We start from the raw sequence: 18,333 nt of genomic DNA on the forward strand, positions 1-18,333 counted from the left end.
TAACTATAGGCCTACAAAAAACTTTTATATTTTTTTCTTATATTGTATTCCATATTTCATAAGTAAATGCATTTCATATCGCTATTTGCACTACTCTACTCCTGTCCTGTGTCTGTCACTTGGCCAGCTGAGCTCCATTACAGGCTGATTGTGAATCTCTGTCCTTCACTGTCAGACACACAGCACCTCTAGTCTACACAGTACGCCTAACGTTAAAATTGGCAAAATTGTGTCCATTACAAAACGTCCACTAGAGAGCAGCAAAGCTTTTTTTTTTTTTACGATATATGCCTTAAGCATATATTGGACATGAATATCAATGTGCAGTTAACAGCTATTTAAATGTGAGAATGAGTGTCGAGATTTATATAATTATTATTATATAGACCCAACTATAATTAGATAATTAGATGATTTTTTATTTACATTTCTAATTTACCTAATTATTTTTTTTGATCATTTTGCTTTTTTAAATAATTATTTTCATTTAATCATGATCACTGAGCAAGCATTATCTTAATAAATTATGTAATTAAACATACTACTTGAGTATCAAAACCCAACCTCATTTTAATTTTGCTATATATTTTTTTAAAGAAAGTGGAAAGGTTTAACATTAATTTTCCTTCCACTTAAGATCTTTTTCATTTTACTTTACATTTGATGATAATTATGATGGATGGTGTGGTCATTTTAATTCTGCTAGAAAATTAATTTGAAAGAATTTGTAGCGTATGTCAAAGACGTCAAAAACACTTTCTATACAGCTATATGTCACCTGGTGTGAAATTCTCTGTTATTACAATGCAGGGTATATGAGACTGAAAATGACATCATTCCACTTGATCATTTGAACAATTTTGAGTAACAAAGGAAATGAACGATAATAAACATCAAACAATAGGTTGTTGATTAATCATATTATCCTAAGTGAACTCTGGTTTTCCCATATAATCAGGAAGACATTTATCATATTAATACGAGAACTCCATAAACAATGATAACAAGGAAGTACAGTAAACTTTAAATCACTTCAAAGTTGTTTCCTCTCAGTTCCTGTTTTCCTGTCAGAATCACTTTTTGATTGCACATAAATGGAGAGTAACAATGTCACTCTCTGGCCAGGTTTTTTTGGCGGACCACCTGTGTATGTGATGTGGAGTCTAAGGGGCCCCTCTGACATGCAGTGCAGGTGTGTGATGGGACTTTGTTGAGGTAACACATTCATCTTTTTCCCACTCTGGTTTTCCCAGAGATTGCGGATACTGTGTCCCCACAACCCAGGTCCCCAGACACTGCATCCTGTCCAGCAGTATAACCTGAATAACAGTGGAAATGAGAGAGAGAGAGAGAGAGAGAGAGAGAGAGAGAGAGAGAGAGAGAGAGAGAGAGAGAGAGAGAGAGAGAGAGAGAGAGAGAGAGAGAGAGAGAGAACGAACCTCGGTGCCCTGCCCATATTCACGACAATGTGCTAGCCCTGCAAAATTCCTGCTGCACCATGTCTTATTGTGTTATGTGTGTGTGAATATACACACACACATATATATACACTACCGTTCAAAAGTTTGGGGTCAGTGAGAATTTTATTTTTTGGAGGAAAGAAATCAATACTTAATTTGATCGAAAGTGACAGTAAAGACATTTATAATGTTACAAAATATTCTATTTCAAACAAATGCTGTTCTTTTGAACTTCCTATTCATCAAAGAATCCACAAAAAAAAAAACTGTACAACTGACAGACCAACAACTGTTTCAACATTGATAATAATAATAAATGTTTCTTGAGCATCAAATCCTCATATTATACTGATTTGTGAAGGATCATTTGACACTGAAGACACTGACACTGGTGATGCTGAAAATTCAGCTTTGATCACAGGAATAAATTACACTTTACTATATATTCACACAGAAAACAGCTGATTTACACTGGAATAATATTTAATACTATAACTGATTTTTGTTGTATTTTTAATCAAATAAGCGCAGCCATGGTTAGCAGAAGAGAATTCTTTTAAAAGTATTTAAAATCGTACCGACCCCAAACTTTTGAACGGTAGTGTATATATATATATATGCAGTATATGTAAAACTGGGGCTAGTTGTCACACTTTCCACTCTAATGAACATTTGAACAAGTCAATTTCTGTGCAAACACTGTACCCAAAAAAGTCTTGGCGTAAAAATAAATAAACTATTGAGGGGTGGGCGACATGACCAAAATCTTATATCACGATATGAGTCATTTTATATCACGATAGCATAACGATATATATCACAATATAGTAATTTTTTATATCAAAATGTAATATAAAAAAAAAAAAGTTGTAGAACCAAATGTCAAAGTATAGTCAAGTTGTTTACCAGGCTTTGTTTTACACATAAATTGAAAAACCCCATAGGAAAATCTCAAAGGAACCAGCGGCGAATTAAGACTTGCGGGTTCTGATGTCATACCTGCACCACTCTATTATACCACAGGGCTGTTGAATGCTTGAATCTGATTGGTTGATGAACGTGGTGTGCAATTATTTTCAGGGAAACGCACGGCTAAAGTAGTTCCAGGCAGGTCTTTTTTTTGACCGCATTACAGTTCCAAGCGATTTCAGTTATTTCAAAGGTCTTTACAGCCGACAACAGCAAAAGAACCAAAACCCACAACGACACTGACCAAGCAAACAAATATAGTAAACAATAGGATAAAAATGACTAATTATCTCAATGTGCCACAAAATTACTCCCACTCTAACCCCCCACTCAAATATGTTGTCAGCGCTGCTCTGACGATGTTTTCAGTAAAATAGTTGAACAACTTAAAAGCCACATGACATTTCTCACTAGCGAGGTAATAACGGCACTGTTCTTGAAGCTGATAAACTTACAGTTTCGCTATTAGTAGACGCTGCTGCCAAAAACTGTTAAGAGGTGCACAGACTCAGGTAATTCACACACGCTTAACCCTCCCCTCATAACCTTCCCTAATTTAAGAGGGTTCTGAACTGTTTTTAAATCAAAGTTGCTACTAGAGAAAAACACATTTGTCTCATTTGACTTTTTATTCAAAAGTGAAAACGTCCCTGTGTGAAAACCAAGGGGGTAATCCATCGACCAGAAGTTGAAGCCGGCCGGGTGCCGCCATGTTGTAGCAGAACTTCACTTGCGTTAGCATTTCCATTGACTCCCATTCATTTTGGCGTCACTTTGACAGCGAATAAATTTACATCTGAGGCGTTTAAAGACTCCATTTGTCCATTATTTATTTCTAAAGAAACACGACAATATATAAAGTGCTCCATTACCTTCTATGTTACATTATGGCCCCGTAGAAACAGTTTTAGTAAAAATAGGCTAATGATTGCGTCATAACCACTCGACTCTCTGTCGCGCTGTACAGAAATGACCGTACAGACAGGAGGAGAAGCTCGCAGGCAATCGGGGGGACGTCCCGTCAAGGGAGAAGCCCATAGATAATGAGTCCATAAAAGCAACGGAATACTTACTCCTGCTCACTCACACCAAAGAACTCTTTGCTCAAGTTCCCCGTCTCTGCAAGATTAACGTTGGCAATTTTCACGCACAGCTACTAGAAGATTAACGTCTGTCAGACAGGTTGCTCATGTCATCAAGCTTAGTTTGAGTCGGTTTGAGTCTGCGCGTCAGGAACGGAAGTGCTCAGAAATCGCTAAAAATGGGCTTCAACTGTCTCAACTGAGTTCCAATGAGATGGCTCTGTCCATTTCTTATACTGTCTATGGTGAAAACTAGTCTAAGTGAAAATTGCTTGTGCATGTGCATCTTGACTATGAACTCTTGTGCATAAAACAACGGGTAGGCCTAGTAGATTGATGTAAGAGTCTGCTCTCTCACACGGTTTGCGTGCACCCAGTCCTAACCGTGCCAATTAAGCAGCACCTGAGGACAAAAGAGAGAGAAGCCCCTATTCACAGCCTTGTAGGGTGCTTCCTCAGTGGAAGAGGGGAAAGCAGCGTACTGTGAGAACATTTTCTCTCTTCCTCTCACCGTGTGGGAAAACTCCTCTGCCCCTCTCACACATCAAGCCGGACAAGGACTCACTCATTTATTTGTCCTTTATTAAATGAGACCATGGACACATCAGTTACAATGACACTGAACAATGCTCTCAAGGGCCTGTTGTTTAGCCCTGGCTTCCAGGACTGCTTTATACATGGTACTTCCTATGTGGAATCAGTTTTTGTCAGGAGTTGGTGGTCTGAAAAGACACGTCCTTGGCACTGGAGCCATATCCTACTGTAAAAAGACATGCCAGGACTGATACAATGATCAATGATTGGCTTATTCTCCTAGATTTGTGTCCTGATTGTGCTCCCAAGAATTGCCTGTAAATCATAAGACAATCACATACTTCTCATATTATTTTACACAGGTTAAACTTAAGTGTGTAATTTTAAAAGAAAAGTTTGTCTTTTCATTGGGCAATATGAATGTACAATTTGTATAGGCTTTGGAGAAATACAAAAATCTACTGAAATTTGTGCTTTTTTTTTGGAGAATATCTGTTCAACCCTGTGGGTTGTGATAATTATAATAATAATGGTTTGATCTTTCTGATGTATTGACCTTTTAAATATTATTATTATTTTTAATTGTGTATATATATCATTATTTGGCCATGTCAAGTTCAGTGTTATGGGAAAAAAAAAATAGTTGTCAGATTTTATTATGAATTTTTTTTATATAAACAAAAATAGTGACTGTGAAAATTGTGTTTGATATTTGTAAATTCCGGCAGTACAGTATACATTATAATTTGTCTTTACATATACACAAATTATAACGAATACTGTACACTGTAATCATTTTCACCCATTTCAGCTTAAAAACTTAAGTTCAGTTGCCTACATTTTTAAGCGGAATCAAATTGGCTGTACTGTACATTTCAACTTAAATTATTTAAAACTGACTTTAGTTGAATCTTGTATAACTTGTAAAAAAAAAAAGTTGAAATAGTTTAAATAATGTTGTTAATGTAAAAACATGCCATGACATTGATCATATACTTTTTATAATAATTTATATACGTAGTATACTGTTGTATATACATTCCAAAAATACTGTGACAGTCAGCAACATAAGGCAAATATTTAGAGAATCAGCCATTAAAACATAAAATATATATATATATATATACAGTATGTGTGTGTATATTGAAAAGGTGGACGAGAAAGACTTAAATTACTTAACATAAAATAGTCTTCTTTAAAAAGACAAGTGTCCTCTGTTACACTTGTAATTGACATCCACCTGTATGTGTGAGGCAGGAAGTCCTGGCACAGAGCTTAAAATGGCTCTTCTCTTGACCGACAGGCTGGCACACTTGTTTTTCCTGGAACATCTGGAAGCATGAGAGTGTGTGGAGTCACACTAAGCTGGTCTTTGCAGCTGGCTACAGGCATAACACTCAAAGGTAAACAGGGAAAAACAGGGAAAAACCCCTTGCATTATCCTCCGGAATAGATGTCTGTATATCCCAGTGTTGAGGGTGGAAATAGCCCCCCTATCAGGGAGCAGGTGCTTCCTCCAGCAAGTCTTCTTATTTATCCACATTTACAGCCATGTTTGGGCAACCATGGACACCAGCTCAAGTTCAGTGCTGCACAGGTGGACAAATCATAAAAAAGGGGGATCGAATTCATAATCTCAAAGTAACTCAGCTATTAATATGGCAGATTTGATCCCTGCGAGAAGCAGTGAGCTTCAGTATCACTGTATGCTTGACTTCTGGGACACATTGGTCTGTCATCACTTTTTGATTATGATGCATTATTATCATCATATTCCTCATATATACTGTATAGGGTAAACACCTATTTATTGAAGTTTAAGTTTAAATAACACAACCCCCCCCCCCCCCCCCCCCCCCCATATGGTTGTAAAGAACGTTTTAACAAAAGGTTACATTTTCTTAACATTTTTCCTTGAATTAACAATCTGAACCCCTTTCCTTAAAAAGGTCAAATCCAATCTGATAATTGAATGGACTTATTGACCAGGGGTTCTATATATGATATCATTTCCTGATTTAAGGTTGTTGTTTTTTTTGCACCCTTTTAAAGCAAAGAAAGCAGTTTCTGTTTCACCATTCGACTATAGCTTTTAAATTATTACAGTACTATTACAAATAAAGTTAACAGGAGAAAGCAATAACCTTCTGTATTCTCTGCATACTGGCATGCAAACATAATTATGTATACTCTTCCACTGGTCCGTCTTTACATGATGCTGAAATCCAAACGGTCGCATCGTCTCTCTCTCTGTAAAGAGATGGAAGGCACTCTAGGATATTGTGAGAACTTGCGAGATTAGACAGCTGTGTTTTGTCGGCTGCTTCAGCCCCGCCTTCGAGTGTGGCACTCGGTCGATGGGAGTGACACCAATTATTTATGTCACATTCCCTCCGGAAGCAGAGGATGGAAACTCAACAAGAGAGGACCATCCATCAGACTTGTCCAATGGGGCTGTATACCTATGACTCCAGCACTGCAAAGGCAGGGAATGAAGTCTCTTAGGACAGTTTCACTTACCCTGTCAGAAAGAGACAGTAATTAAAAGTCCCAGAATATACATACCATTTAGTCTGCAAATATCAATTTTAGACTAACGGATTGTAAAAGGTGATGCCATATTAAGGGGTGTTAACTTGAGTAATTGGAGTTGTCGTGGAATCCTTGGGCTCTGCCCCTGTTCGGTGAACTGGCCGGCCTGTTAAAAACACAGCGAAGTTAGGGAGGAAAAACAAAATGCAGGTTGTTTCAGATCTCTCACTGGCTGGGAATTGACTCTTAACTAGGTGGTTGATGGATGAGGTGGGTCAGGTTATTAATAGTTTGCTGATTTTCACCTTCAATATTTTCAGGGGGCATATTTTATTGTGTCATGAATGTCATAGTATGATCTATTGAAGGTTCAGAGACAAAGTCAGCTCCCTTGAAATAATTTTCCTCTTATTCAAAACTTCTGAAAGGCACAGTGACCAAAGCAACAGGGCATTTGTAATGCGAGTGGACAGCAGAGTTACGGAAGATTGATAAGAGTGGCAGGTGTCTGTCATTGCACATGCATTTTACTGGAAGAAAACGTATTTTAAGTGACTATAGTATACGGTCACCGGGATTTTGCCAAGTAAGACATGGTCCTGGATCAATATTTCTGTCCCAAAATGTAGTCCTTACCGAATCCCTTAGCCATACCCATAACTTTTCCCTAAAATCATAGGGTAATGAAAGGTGAATAACACTGATGTTTAAGTACTTGACCCTGGTTCTAAGCCTAAACTTGACATAAACTGTAAACTTGTCCCTCAAATCTGATTGGTTGATTGGAAAGATGATCCAGGATCAACAAAGATGTTGATCCAGGAACATGTGGTACTTGGTGAAATCACGTTCACCATAGTCATACATAGAAAGAGATTAGAATACTAATGAAAGAGTAAAGTCTATTTCACCTTACATAATCTTTCAGGCTAGGTAGGTCAAATGTACAAGTATGGCTGACATCTCTACAAGGTGTCATTAGTGCTTAATGCTTCAGCCACACGTCGACTTAAATAACAATGACCCCATAATTCAATTAAGCAATCCTCTGGAAGGATTCTATATGTAGACAAGTACATCCTAGAGATTTAGACCTTAAAACTGGAAAAATAATCTTTTTTTTAGAAATCAACCTTTACAAATAGCCACATATCTACTCCAACCTTTTTTTTGTCATTTGAAAGGTAAACAAAAATAAATAATTATAAAACAGTAACATGCAGATGATACATCAGAGATTACTACTCACGGCCTAAGCCCAACCTAAATATAGACCTTATTCGCAAACACCGGAAGTAGCTAACCGCGGCCATATTGTTGACATGACATCTGTCCTGCTGCCCCTAGCCGCGCGCAGATTTGAGTAGAGGGGAGCAGTAGCCTGGCTTCATCTCGTCGGTATCAAGAGAAGATAATGCTATTATTTGATGTGGGTCCACACCAATGAAGCTTAAGTAAAGATCCGTCCTTATTGCCACTTTGCCAGCCGTAACTTATCCGGATATTTATAACGATCTCATTCATACAGTATCCGTATACAAACTACAATGCACCTCAACAAGGCAACATAGGCTAATGAACGACACTCGTCTCATTCGTGGAGGTGGAAAAACAAATTCTTTGTGACATGCAAGATTTGTTGTATTAAAATGTAAATGCAAAAGAAAAGGCATGAGAGTCGGTTGTTTTTGTCAATTTTAAGTTTTCAAATGTTTGCGATTTTAATATAAGTAAGTTACATGGTTACATATTTGACCACTTGCTTGAGCAACTTAATATATAGAAGTAATGCATGGAATAATTGGCTTACGTTGTTGAAATAGTGAGTATGTTTTAAAATAAAAATAGTGAGTACCAGGGTGTTTGTGGTACAGCCGCGGATCAGTTACGCACTGCAAACGCAGCATATAAAGCACTATAGCGCGTCCTGCTTCTGTACCGTATACGCACTGCACATGCATTGCACACGGATTATGTGTGAAACCTGTGGTAAAATGATGGGAACAGACTTTTCTATGGGGAGTTGGCTGAAAGTTTAGCCTATTTATCCTAGCTAGCCTCTCTTGCGCTGACTCAACTCTGTCTCCTTCCCTTCACGTTTTCTGACAGTCGGTAACTTATCGAAATCATAAAAACTAACTCCGGGGTTCTTGCTGTTGTTAGAACAGCCGTGTTTTACACAACACACCATCGCGCTGTTTTAAAAAAAAAATACAGTGATAATACCATGGATAATACCGACGCTGCCTCGCTTGTCAATTGACAGACTGACAGTTGCCGTGGTTTCTATGTCAACAATATGGCCGCCGCAAACATTGATGACGCAGATCGAATAACATCTATACTTCTATATTGTTTTTAGACAAGAACTCATATTTAAAACCAAAATGATACATTTAAAAAGGTGCGCTCAAGAAAAGCCCCATGACTTTTTCAGGCTTTTTGATTAATTTCTCAAGCTAAAAAATAAAAACCATTTAAGCTTAAATATGTTTTATTTCAGGCAGGAATTTAGTACATTCAAGTCACAAGGAATTGATCATATTTAAGTTAACCATTACCTTTTGGCCAGCAGAAAAGACACTGCAATGAAGGAACCACATCTGCATGTGCATCACTTCACTTTAAAGTGTTGCGTGAACACATAAGAACATATAATCCTTTTAGATGTACAATCCTTTATGTGTTGTGGCAAAACATCTAAGGCATGTCTTAACGTGTACACCTCAATTCTTATAATACACAATATGATGTAATATGGGTGATTGTTGGTGTACATCTGCATTTAGTACACTTACTTTAAAAGCAAGCATTACTGTACATATTCTGACTAAGCCCGATGGTGATCTTCTGTTATGGGATTTAGCAGGGATACAAATGTTTTTCTTTTACCTTTTATAATGATCTCCCACAATCAAATATGAAAGCCACATTAAACACTCTGTCAATTCAATACACATTCATTCTTATGCACTCATACACACAGGTCAGGCCCCCTGATTTCCCTTACACGTCACCATGTGATTTTCCATTTGCAGTGTATTTAAATAAAGGGACATTTTAGTACACTTGTATAGCAGCACACACATACATGAAATATTTGTAATCCTTTATCAGCAGTCCCTTATTCCCCATGGCTAAGGCTTACAACCAAGTGTTTTATATGAATAACTGCAATTACATTGTTTTGACATACATTTAATACAATTCTAAACAAGTTTCTACCATAAAGCTAGAAGAGCTTCCTGTGCTGGTCAAGTTTCAGAAATTCCCTTTGTACAGTCCCTTAGCAGTAATGCTGTGCGTTTGCATATATAATCTGCATATACAGTACAATGGAATCATAAGTAAAGTGCATAATTTTTTATAAATAACATTATATTTTATATTATATTATATTATATTAAATAAATAAATAAAATAAGGGGTCCAAAGTGCTACTAAGAAAAAAAAACTCAATTTAGGTTTATAGTATTTATAAGGTCTAATTATAATAGAGAAATAACCTCTCTGAAACCATTTTTACATGCTCAAAACTATCTTTCGTTCTTTCCTCTGATGTCGAGGAAGGATTCTACGGGTTGGCTTTCAGATGATTTAAACCATTCTGATTCTTTGTCAGTTCCTCGTGAACTTCTTCGAAGGAACCTGGCTGAGATTCCATGGATGACTTTGTCATCTGCTTTTGCAAGGCATTTTCAGATGATTCCCATTCACTGTCCTTTGAATCATCATTAGTCTCATTTGTCTGGTCCTGCTCTTCTTCTGCTGTATCCTCTGTAATATCTGAGAGTTTGCCCTTCTCATTTCCATTCAACTCTTCAACCTCGTCTTTTTTCACACAAGAACTCTCTCTTGCATCATCAGTTTCATTTGTCTGGTCCTGCTCTTCTTCTGCTGTATCCTCTGTAATATCTGAGAGCTTGCCCTTCTCATTTCCATTCAACTCTTCAACCTCATCTTTTTCCACACAAGAACTCTCTCTTGCATCATCACTCTCATCCTCTCGAGTCTCTTCGTCTTCAACTTCATGTTCATTATCCTCTTCCCTCCTCTCTGGTTGTCCAGTGGCTGAGAGTTTGAGGAAATTCAGAGCATGAACGAACATCTTGAAGGTTTTCTGTGCAGTTTTTTCCTGTGGTTTGCCCTCTGATTCTACGACTTGGTTGTGTTCTTCTGTTTCCGAGTCTTCTCCATCAGCATCAGCCCCATCCTCAGACTCTACCAAACCATTAGATAAAGTTTCCCCATCTGGGGTTTCATCCATTTGTTTTGGCTGTAACACAGGCTGTAAAGCTGGAGTATTGCCATCATGTTCCCCTTCATCTGTCTCCAAATCTGGCTCGGTATCATCCTCCGCTTCATCACCAGCTTCAGCTGATTCACCAATGTTGGCCACAAGACCACATTTATTTGCAATTATCTCCACACCATCATCTTCTGTCTCACTTTCTTCACCATTATCATCAACACTATGTAGGACAACATCACCCTTGTTCTTAAGAGATGTTTCGTCCTCAACCACCTCAAGATTAGTCAAAACATCAAGACACTCTACTTCACAACTGACAGATTCCTTGTCTTCCTCAACGTCTGATTGACTTTTGTCTGTCTCTTCTCCAGTTGTCTCATCGTCAGGTGTTTTCTTTCGCTCTGCCAGTTCTACCCCAGCATTCTTGTCTTCTGCTGTGGTGCCATCTTCAACAGTAGCTTTCTCTTCAGACATCTCAGTTTGAGCTTCAGCGGTCCCTTCATCTGCTGTGTCCTCGTCACCTGTATCAGTCTCTCCTGCAGTTTCTGCTTCAGCAGTCTGCCCATCTTCTACAGATTCATTCTCAGCCATCTCACACTCTTCTACAGTGTCATCATTAACTGTCTCACCCTTTACTGCAGTTTGATCATCACCTGTATCACCATCTTCTGTAGTTTCATCTTCAGCATCTTCTACAGATTCATTATTAGCAGATGTCTCACCCTCTGCAGTTTGATCTTCAGTTATGTCATCCTCGTCAGCAGTTTGTCCATCTTCTACAGATTCATTTTTAGCAGCTGTCTCACTATCTTCTGGAGTTTCATCTTCAGTTATATGATCCTCTCCAGCAGTTTGTCCATCTTCTACAGATTCACTTTTAGCAGCTGTCTCACCCTCCTCTGCAGTTTCATCTTCAGTTATTTTATCCTCTCCAGCTGTTTCACTGTCTTCTGCAGTTTCATTTTCAGCCGCCTCATGCTCTTCTCGAGTGTCGTAATTTCCTGTCTCAACTTCTTCTGCAGTTTGTCCATTTTCAGCAGATTCATTTTCAGCCCCCTCGTGTTCTTCTACACTGTTGTTGTTTCCTGTCTCAGCTTCTTCTCCAGTTTCATCTTCTGCTGTTTGTCCATCTTCTGCAGTGTAATTTTCATCCACCTCATCCTCTTCTGCAGTGTTGTCATTAACTGTCTCAACTTCTTCTCCAGTTTCATCTTCTGCTGTTTGTCCATCTTCTGCAGTGTAATTTTCATCCACCTCATCCTCTTCTGCAGTGTTGTCATTAACTGTCTCAACTTCTTCTACAGTTTCATCTTCTGCCGTTTGTCCATCTTCTGCAGTGTAATTTTCATCCACCTCATCCTCTTCTGCAGTGTAATCCTTAACGGTCTCACCTTCTTCTCCAGTTTCATCTTCAGTTATTTTATCTTCTCTAGTGATTTCTGCTTCTGGAGTTTGTCCATCATCTAAAGTTTTATCTTCAGCTGTTTCACCCTCTTCTACTGTTTCACCCTCAGCAGTCTCTCCATCTTCTGCAGTTTTACTTTCATCTGTATTAAGCTCTTCTTCAGTGTCATAATTAGTTGTCTCACCATCTTCTGCAGTTTCATTACCAGCTATGTCATGCTCTTCAGCGGCTAGCGCTTCAGCAGTCTGCCCGTTCTCTACAGTATCTTCACCAGTGGTCTCACCCTCTTCATAAGCTGTTTCGTCCTGCTCCTCTGATTCTTCCTCAGTGTATTCTTCAGTTGCTCCCTCCTTTGCTGTTTCAGCCTGCATTATATCATCAAATTCACTAATGTCATCATTTGCCACATCTTCATCTAATTCATCTTTAATCTTAGAACTGCTTTCACTTTCTTTGACGGCCATTACATTAGAATCAGTCTCATCATTCTGCTCTTGCTCTTCATCTTCTTGTTCTGCTGCCTTATGTTGTGCTGTCATCGTGTTATTAGACATCTCAGCAATTTCCCCAACTTCATCCACATCTTTCCTTAAATGTTTGTATATATTTGATTGTTTCACAGAACTATCCTCTACATAAGTGCTGGAGGCATTGTCCTCCTCTCCACCCTCCTCACTTTCTTGTTTTTCATATTCTTCCTTAATTTCTTGGTCACTGGAAGCAAAAATTTCTTTATTCACCCCCTCTTTCTCATCCTCCTCTTTGACAGCCTGAAGCCCCACATGTTCTCTCTCCTTCTTACTGGCTGTAGATTCACTGGCAATCCCCCCGATGTTTTCATTGGTATGAGACGATTTCTTTATCTGGAGAATTCTTCTCAAATCAAAGTCCATCATCACAGGGGCAGAATTCATCATTTCCACAGGTAGCACATGTTTGGATGCCATTTTCTTTTTCAAGCATGTGTCACAAGGACAATATTCATCATCGCTACGTTGATCACTGAAATCAGTCCCTGTCATTGTGTAATCATCATCACTTTTAGCAGGTTGCGGATCAATTGATTGGTTGCTCATTACTTTCAGGCGCCTCCGCTTTTGCTCCGTTTGAATGGTAGATTCACGTGACATTGTCTCTTTCGGTGGTCTTGGTCTTCCAGCTCTGCCATGGATTTTTCTTAGTTCCCTGCCAATACTCGTTTGTATCCGTCTGCGGACTTCATCTTGCAATTCACTTATCATGGCGTCAAGCTGCTCATTGTCATCCAGATTCCAACGGACTTTGAACTCAGCCATTGCATCAACATAATTTGTCATAAATTGTTTTTCTAATTTGTTCAATAAATTCAGAACCCATACAGGATCAGGGTCTTGAGAAAGCCTTTTTGAAAAATGACCTCTTTGTAGTGTCGGAGCACTGCTTGAACTTGTGTCCTCTTGACGGTCTGATTCAGTTTCATTATTATTATTTCCCGAACTCTTGTTTGATGAAACAGGTGTTTCAATGAGTTCCCTTGGAGTATCGTTATTTCTGATAGTCTCGTCAGAGCCTCGGACATCTTTTAGCTTCTCTTCAACTGTGTCCTTAGTCTCTGGGGTCCACTGAGCTTGACTGGCTGAATCATCATTTGATACTGGTGTTTCTGAAGCTTCCTCTTCCACGGTTTCATCAACTTCCTGTACCTTTGTCAGGGCATCCAGGCCTTCACATTCTGTATTGATTTGGGCTTGGGTGCCGTCATTGACACTACTTTTCCCAGAACCTGTTGAGCCACTGTTAACATCTACCCCTGATGATGACCTGGCTTTGAATTCCTTGTCCAGATGGTTGTTTCTTTCCTCAGATGTCTTCTCACTGTCTGTGGGGTCACAAAGCCAAAGGGACTTAAGCATGCTCATGAGCTCCTGGTATTTTTCTTTTTTACCGTCTTCATCACTAGAACCAAAGTCTAACAACTGTAGATTTGCCAAACAATCCAGAAGGCCTTGCGCTGATGTACTGAGCTTACGTCCATATACACGAGACACCTCTGGTAAGCTATTGCATCTGTGTAATTTGGAGCTCAGCAAGACTTTCATCACCAGAACTGAGGAATTAAACATCTTCGGTTCTTCTCCCCTCTGAGAGTGATCACCCTCAGAAACTTTTTTGTCAATAACTCCCTCTGCATTCACCACATAAGCATCTTCCATCTCAGGTTGTGTTTCAAGCTTGGTTACGCCATGTCCCAAAGTTTCATGTTTATTTTCATCTCCTGAAGGCACATGTGATGTGCAGGGTGGTTCTATTGAATCAAAGTTGTCGTGAAATTCATCGCCTAAGTCACACAAGGTGGTGTCTGATGGGATTTTCCTCAGCCATTCATTTACCACCTCAGTTGGGGAGGCATTTGGCAGGCAAGAAGGACTCATCTCAGACATGTCTTCATCCATCTTGTGGCAAGACGAGTCACTCCCAATCCTTTTCCTACATTTGCTACTTTTTTCACTCTTGATGTCACTGACATTTGTTTTACAAGATTGTTCTGCTGCTATATTCAAACAGTCAGTGTGTTCTTCTCTTGGGTCTAGAGCAGGAACGGTCTGTGATAACATGCTATCATTGGAGCCGGTAAGTAAAATAACAGTTTTTTTGGATTTTTTGGGAGATTTTGGTGGGATAGGACTGAGATGGTTTCCTGAGGTAACAGATAAAGTCGCTGAATGACACCGGGATGTATTGTCCTCAAATTTCTGTATCGACCTGGTGCTTAATTTATTGTTACTTCCATTGACAGTTACTGTAGTTTTAACATCATTCTTTTGACCATTCACTTTTAAATGAGATGATGAACTGGATATATTACTCTTTGGTCTGTCAATTATTTCAGCAGCATTTCCTTCTTTAGCTGAGGCACTTGAAATTGGTCTTTTCTGTTGTGTAGAACTGCATTTTGAACAGACACTTTGAGATTTATGGGTAACATCTGGACTTCCAGTTTTCTCTTGACCTGTGATTTCAGTATGTACAGACATACCAGAAGCTTTGCTAGATGGACGAATCTCTTCGGTTGGAGAGCTCTGTCTCACTGAACCATTGGCAGATAAAGTATTTAAATACTTTGTTTTGGAGGATTTATTGCTTGCTACATCATCTTTGTCCTGGTTTGTGTCTCTAGGAAATTTAGAGCTGCAATGAGAGCATTTGGACTTCGATTTACTAGAGACATTTGACTTAGTCGATGCTAAACTTTTAGGTCTTTCCTCTGGCGTCCGTGTTGTTTCAGTTGTTATTGGTACTGTAGATTCTGATAAACACTGGTCAGATCTACCACATATTTCAGTCTTTGATGAACCAGATGTTCTTGAGTTAATTGAAACAGCACCTTCATCTATTTCCTCAACATCATCAACCTCATAGTCTTCAACTATCCCAATAGACACTGACGTGCTTGTTGGTGTTAAAACTCTTTCAGAGTCTGAACTAACTGAGCTGAATTTGGACTTTGCTGACTTTTTAGAGAGAGGACTTGCAGGTACTTCTTCATGTTCAGAGTCTTTTTCAGATGATGCCATTTGACTTGATGACTTGTTTATTGCACTGCAAACATATTTATTTGAGTTCTCTGTGTGAGATACTTTTGATTGAACACACACTGGACTCTCACCTCTGTTTAGTTCCATATCTACAGTGTTTGTGGCTGTATGGACCTGACTCTCAGAATCCTTAGACTTCTTGGATCTTGTAGATACGTTAGACTTGACTGACAATTTGCTTGGTGATCTGTTTGCTTTTTTATCCACACCGGCTTTAGACACTTTAGATTCTGCAGATGTATTAGACACCACACTTGTTGATCTTCCGTCAGGCTCTTCAGCTTCTGAGAGGAGGGACTTTGCAGAAGCATTTGATTTGGTAGGCACAACACTTGATTTAACAGTGGCATCAGATGTTGTAGATGGGGTTGACTTCACAGACAAAGAGCTTGTTCTTTCTACCAGTTTATTTGCTTCATCGTCCTCCTCCGCTGTTCTTTCTGAATGTTTTGATTTCTCAGATGCAGAAGATTTTGCAGACATTGCACTTGATGATCGAACATCTCCTGTATCTGTGTTTCCAGTTTCTTTAGGAGCAACTCCTGAAATATTTGACCTCTGAGATGTTTTAGATGTTACTGATGCTGTACTTGGTGCTCTCTGCTGTACATTTCTAATTAGCTTGGAATCTTCTGACTTGTTTGATCTTGCAGAAATATTAGAAATAGAGGACAAAGCACTTTCTGTTCTTGCTTCCTTTTGTTTATCTTCATTGACAGGGTCTTCTGGACCAGATCTTCCAGAGACAACAGATTTCAATGGCCTCGAACTTGGTGCCCTCTTCACTTTTTGTTCATTTGGTTCAACTATGATTATTTCTGAAACTTTCGATGCTCTGGATCTTACAGAAGAATTCGATTTTGCAGACACTGCACTTGGAGCCCGTTCTTGGATTTCTTCCTCATTTGAGATCTCATTTTCATCAAGTGTGGCTTCAGACAGTAGTGATATGCCACTTGGAGGTCTATCTAGGTTCTGAACTTCTTCCTCTGGATACTTTGACTTATTGGATCTTACTGAAATTCTGAGTTTAGTAACACTTGGTGCTTTTACTTCACTTTCTTCATCATAAGGCTCTTCTGCCTGTACTTCCGAAACTTTCGATGCTTTGGATTTTGCAGAGATACTGGTTTTGGTAGAAATATCAGATTTTTCTGACATAGCACTTGGCACTCGGCCCCCTTTTTCCTTATTATCAGTGTTGACATCTGTTGCAGACACATTTGACTTTTTTGATTTTGCAGAAACGTTTGACTTTGCAGACAAAGCACTTGAAGCTCTCTCTTCTACTTGGTCTTTTGCATCAGGCTCTTCTGCCTCTACTTCTGAAACATTTAATGCTTTGGATTTTGCAGAGATACTGGTTTTGGTAGAAATGTCAGATTTTTCCGACATAGCACTTGGCACTCTGTCCCCTTTTTCCTTTTTATCAGTGTTGACATCTGATGCAGAAGCATATGACTTTTTTGATTTTGTAGAAATGTTTGACTTTGCAGACAAAGCACTTGATGCTCTCTCTTCTTGGTATTTTTCATCAGGCTCTTCTGCCTGTACTTCTGAAACTTTTGATGCTTTGGATTTTGCAGAGATACTGGTTTTGGTAGAAATATCAGATTTTTCTGACATAGCACTTGGCACTCTGTCCCCTTTTTCCTTATTATCAGTGGTAATATCTGTTGCAGAAGCATTTGACTTTTTTGATTTTGCAGAAACATTTGACTTTGCAGACAAAGCACTTGAAGCTCTTTCTTCTTCTTCTTCTTCTTCGTCTTCTGCATCAACAAGCTCATCAGTTAAAACATCTGAAATTCTGGACTTATTGGATCTTGTTGAAACGCTTGATCTTGCTGACAACGCACTCTGAGATCGTTCCTCTGTTTGGTGTTCTGCTCCCCGAGGCAAAGCAAATGGTACTTTTAAATTATTCGACTTTTTCAGTCTTTCAGAAGCATTGGATTTAGATGACATAGCACTCAGAGCCCGTTCCTCTGCAACCTCAACTCCATCACTTACAGTGACTCCTGACTGATTGGATTGTGCTGAGTATGCACCCTGAGCTCGTTCTTCTGTTTGGTCTTTTTCTGAGACCATTGATTTAACAGATTTTGCAGATATGTTAGATTTAGAGGACAGCACACTTGCAGATCTCAAATCATCTCTATCTTCAGCCGCAATATCTGCTACCATATCAGATCCTTTGGATTTCTTGGATTTAGAAGAGCTATTGGATTTAGTTGACAATGCACTTGGTGCTCTTTCCTCTTTGTCTGGAGATTTTTCTGTGCGTTTGCAAGTTTCATTAGGTGCTGTTCTGTATTCATTTGATATTTCAAAGGTATGTGATGCTGCATACATTGCAGATAATCGATCATCATCTCCTGCCACCGCTGACATTTTGGACCCTTTAGATCTTACAGAAACATTTGATTTAGCAGATATGGCACTTGATGCTCGTTGCTCTCTGTCTGACAGATTAGATTTTTTTGACAATGCACTGGAGACTCTGTTTTCTGTCTCCTCCTCC

The 18,333-nt window shown here is 38.9% G+C and overlaps 1 protein-coding gene across 1 annotated transcript; it reads right to left on the bottom strand.

The window, feature by feature from the left end:
* Window positions 1-9,232: 9,232 nt before the first annotated feature.
* rp1l1b (rp1 like 1b) lies at window positions 9,233-15,333 on the bottom strand. The gene has a single exon (XM_056264500.1). It carries the CDS (start codon window positions 14,664-14,666, stop codon window positions 10,152-10,154), a length of 4,515 nt encoding a protein of 1,504 aa, XP_056120475.1. The 5' UTR covers window positions 14,667-15,333; the 3' UTR covers window positions 9,233-10,151.
* Between the last annotated feature and the right edge of the window lie 3,000 nt (window positions 15,334-18,333).

The sequence above is a fragment of the Rhinichthys klamathensis genome, unplaced genomic scaffold (genome assembly GCF_029890125.1).
Source record: "Rhinichthys klamathensis goyatoka isolate OS25496 unplaced genomic scaffold, OSU_Roscu_1.1 h1tg000221l_1, whole genome shotgun sequence".
Lineage (NCBI taxonomy): Eukaryota > Metazoa > Chordata > Actinopteri > Cypriniformes > Leuciscidae > Rhinichthys > Rhinichthys klamathensis.